At 31.1% G+C, this 4,079-nt stretch overlaps 1 protein-coding gene across 1 annotated transcript; it reads left to right on the top strand.

Moving 5' to 3' along the window:
* Positions 1 to 1,247: 1,247 nt before the first annotated feature.
* On the top strand, positions 1,248 to 2,142 carry LOC108916617 (endocuticle structural glycoprotein SgAbd-1-like; the record flags this gene model as incomplete). Its single annotated transcript, XM_018722913.1, has 2 exons — positions 1,248 to 1,369; positions 1,782 to 2,142. Coding segments are annotated over 2 exons (381 nt in total), but the record flags the coding sequence as incomplete, so codon positions are not given.
* Positions 2,143 to 4,079: the final 1,937 nt, after the last annotated feature.

Here is a 4,079-nt window from a genome sequence, read left to right as displayed (position 1 = left end):
ATAGATGATATTGCATATTTTTTCTTCAAATTTAATAAATACGATAGTATGACTTCTTCATTTATTGTTATTACTCTCCGTTTTTCCCTCCATTCGTTAAATTCTGCGAACACTTTCTCGTAATGGTCCCTGGATTTCGCTGGCAATAAATAGAAATTGCTTCTTGAACTTCTTCAAAAACAGCCACAGGAACACAATTACATTCTTGCATTTTTACCAAATTCAGATAGAACTGTTTATTAAATAATTGATGACAAAACCTACAACATTTCAATACTAGTAAGAAATATCAAGTTGTGCTTTTTTTTTTATTAAATTTTATTAAATTAAACAAATATGTGATGTGATTATGGATAAAACGTTGTATTGCATTCGTGTTTTTATCCACTTAAGAATATTAAATGCTCGACTATGTTCTCGCTTTTAAATATTCTTGCGTGGATAAAATGCTACTTAAAACACTTATACAATAAATAACTATTATTTTCGATCAGGATCGGGATAACAAATATTGCTTTAGGAAAAATATCCACTTTCATCTTATCATCCGTAGGTATATTTAAAAATTAAAAGTTGAAAACTAATTTCAGATTATAAAATATCACCTGATTCTTTACATTATATAATAATAAATGCAAATGAATGTGCTTTCATTATGGTGTGGTTAACCCATCCTTTCATTTGCAATTCCTAAATTTATCATCCACTGTATCCTTGGGACGATGTAAAAAATTCCACTTAATCTGTTTCAATTTACGTTGGAGATGTTTCTAAATGTCACATATTTGCATAAGAAATCCTTTTGTTTTTTTTTATTATAGTATTTAAATACATTTTTCTATTGAAAAAATGTAGTAGTAATTTCTAGTAGATATTCTAGGAAATACGGTGCTATTCTGCATTTCTTTTAGCATAGGACCTCATTCAAAGAGTTGTAAACTCTCAAAATGATGAAAGAAATTTTACCTTTGAGTAGCTTTACAAATCCTATTAGCTATTTAATAATTATTGTAGTAAATTTTTAATATCCTCCATATTTTGCAAAACCTGCATCTGTTTAGTACCAAGTAAATAATATTTTTTACACCATAATTGAATAATGTTTGTAATCTACTGCATAATTTTAAAAAACGTAATAATTATAGGCACCTACAGGATTTTTTAAAAGAAAACTATTACAAAAATATTATATAGCTTGAATTGAGACCATGGAAAAATAAGTTTAATATAATGAAATATTTTTATAGGTAGTCGCCTCCATTTTACTGGCTACGGCCTATGCTTTGCCCCAACCACAAGTTCATCAGAGAGAAATCCGCATTCTTCGTCAGAACCAAGATATAACTCCAGAGGGTCAATATGCCTGGGAGTAAGTACATTTTCAATAATGCCTTTGACAATTTTTTAACACATACGTATACATTCAAAGTTATTTAGAAGTATTACCTACCATATATGTTTGTATTTAAACCATATGACAAGAAATAAACATCTGAAATATTTTCAGTTTTCAAATTTCCCGTCGATTCGTGACTGAGAAAATGAAAAATAATTACATGATCACTCATTAAAATTTTAATCAGTATTTTCACTATTTTGCTACTATTTTTGCAGGTGCTAAGATCATAGTACTTATCGAAAACTCAAAAATGGTGTTTATTTCGGTAGTATTTTAGTTCTAAATAGGTCATTGTCATAAACTTTATATATAATTTCATCCATAACATGCTTATCTTAAGGACTTTTTATGTCTGGAATTAATTAGAAATATTTGTCAACAGGTATGAGACGGAAAACGGTATATCGGCTCAAGAACAAGGAGGTCCCAAAGCCATTGGACCCGACGTAGGAACAGCTGCTCAAGGTGGCTTCCAATACACTTCCCCTGAGGGAATACCAATTGTGCTTACCTACGTTGCCGACGAGAATGGTTTCCAACCACAAGGAGCTCACCTCCCAACTCCCCCACCAATCCCACCACAAATTGCGAGGGCGTTGCAATGGATTGCAGCACACCCTGAACCACAACTGAGACAATAGGAAAGAAATTAAGTGATATAATGTATTATTATTATTTTAGTAAAATTGTATTAGTTTTGCATGTCCTGTAGGTACAAATCTAAAAATGAATAAATACCTAGTCCGAAGTGTCACTTCATCTGAGATGTTCAGAAAAAGCTCATTTTTCTTTTTAAACCTTTAAAAGTTACTAACAAATAACTATACAAATAAAAAAACTCAGGATGCCTTTCTCTGCTGAATACTTTGATATCTTCCTTAACATTAATTTTAGAAGAATTTTGTTTTACAAATGGCATAGGTACAGCAGCGTGTTCTTAAGTAGTACAAATTAATTCAGAATGGTGCTTCAAATTATTCTATCAAAAAAAAATTATATTAACAATACAATCACCAAGTAAAAAATCTTCGATTATTTTGAGTACCTTTCTTTTTCTCAAACTTTCAACAATCACATTGCCTATTAGAGGGCATATTTTAGTGTAAAAGATTTAATCACCTTACTAGGGGCACTGAGGGAAATATCTTTGAATCATATAAGTAGATTAAATAGGCCTCAGAAAGGTCGTCATAACAAAAACATTTTGCTAAGGAAACCAGCTAATAGCTATTTTTTAGTTATTGCTGCAATTCCATTTTATTATGGTAACTTTAGTACAATCTTCTACCATAACAAAAGTTTTTAGTGCAGCTGCTAGGTTTTAATAAAATACCCTTAAACTTTAAATGGCACCCTATATTGAGTGACACCTCATTTTAAAGCTTTTTTACGACTTTTTAAATTTTGGTTAGGATATGACAATAAATTAAAGAATAAAACAAAATATCAATGAATGAAGGAATGTTATTTTATTAAATGTTCAAATTGGTTTCCCTGCGCTCTCATACAATAATAAAATCTTTGCTCGACTTCCAAATGAGAATTTCGAAACTCTTCGGACGTTATCTGACGACATTCTTCAACAATTTCTCGATAAAGAAAATTGTTTTGATTTTTCGTTTATCTGTCAATGCAAAAAACTTGCCAAAACCAAAACTCTGTCAGTAGGCATGATGACAGATTTTGAAAAATTGTTCTGTGATGTTCGAAAGTATTTACTATTTCCAAAAAATATCTTATTTCTGTAGAAAATAAAAGGTTTAGTAGAAAAATATTGACATTTTAATTTTAAGTCTAAAACCACGCAAAAACGGTCACCGGTGTCATGGCGTCTACGTGACGTCACATCTATGTTTGTCAAAAGGTGGTAATATTTTGTGCTGCTAGATTCAAAATATAAAGTTACGATAATAGTATATGCCCTCAAATTGTACTTTGGTATAATAATGGATACACATTATCTTTCCATGAAGAGACATTAAGAAAATCTGATACATACATAGTTGTCATCAAATGTGACATTAATTATTTCTACTTTTTTATTTGTACTGTAGTTGCAATCAGCTACACCGAAAGAGCCCTTTTGAAGCCCTGTTAAATACATACAGTTGTAGCTGCCAACTTCTGGGCCGTTTTTCGTTTATCAACATAATTTTTAAAAGTCTTCATATTCGTGGTATATTTAATTTCAATAATACTGTCTTCACAGATTCCATTAGGCGATCTTGGTATCGTTTTTGCAAAGCATTATACCACATTTTTTACATTTTTTCCCCAAACTAGTACTTACAGTTTTCCTCAATTCATCCTCCAACATTCTATCGCGACTCATGGCCGATGCGTCTGAGATTTTTCCTCCCATTTATTAATGTGATCAGAGTTGTATCATTGGTTTTGCACCGACTAAATTCAAACGCTTGTGAGACCGTCACTCTGCCATATACTTAACTCATGCCAAAAACAGCTTTGATGTCTCGTCTCTTCTTCAACCTTCATGTCACCTTCATCAGTCAATACGAGTTTGTCAAAAATGCGTAGCAGGACTGTTCTTTGTATTTCAGCACCAATTTATGCATGGGTAAACTTTTGATCACAAACATAGTATTTTTGATATTTTATTAACTCTCAGTTGTTGAGCCTTATTTTCTTTCCTTCTTTTAGAAACTTTTCAAGTACCTTA

The sequence above is a fragment of the Anoplophora glabripennis genome, unplaced genomic scaffold, assembly GCF_000390285.2.
Source record: "Anoplophora glabripennis isolate ALB-LARVAE unplaced genomic scaffold, Agla_2.0 scaffold2396, whole genome shotgun sequence".
Taxonomy (NCBI): Eukaryota; Metazoa; Arthropoda; class Insecta; order Coleoptera; family Cerambycidae; genus Anoplophora; species Anoplophora glabripennis.
Note: the sequence above shows the minus strand (reverse complement) of the source record. Positions and strands in the feature narration are given on the sequence as shown.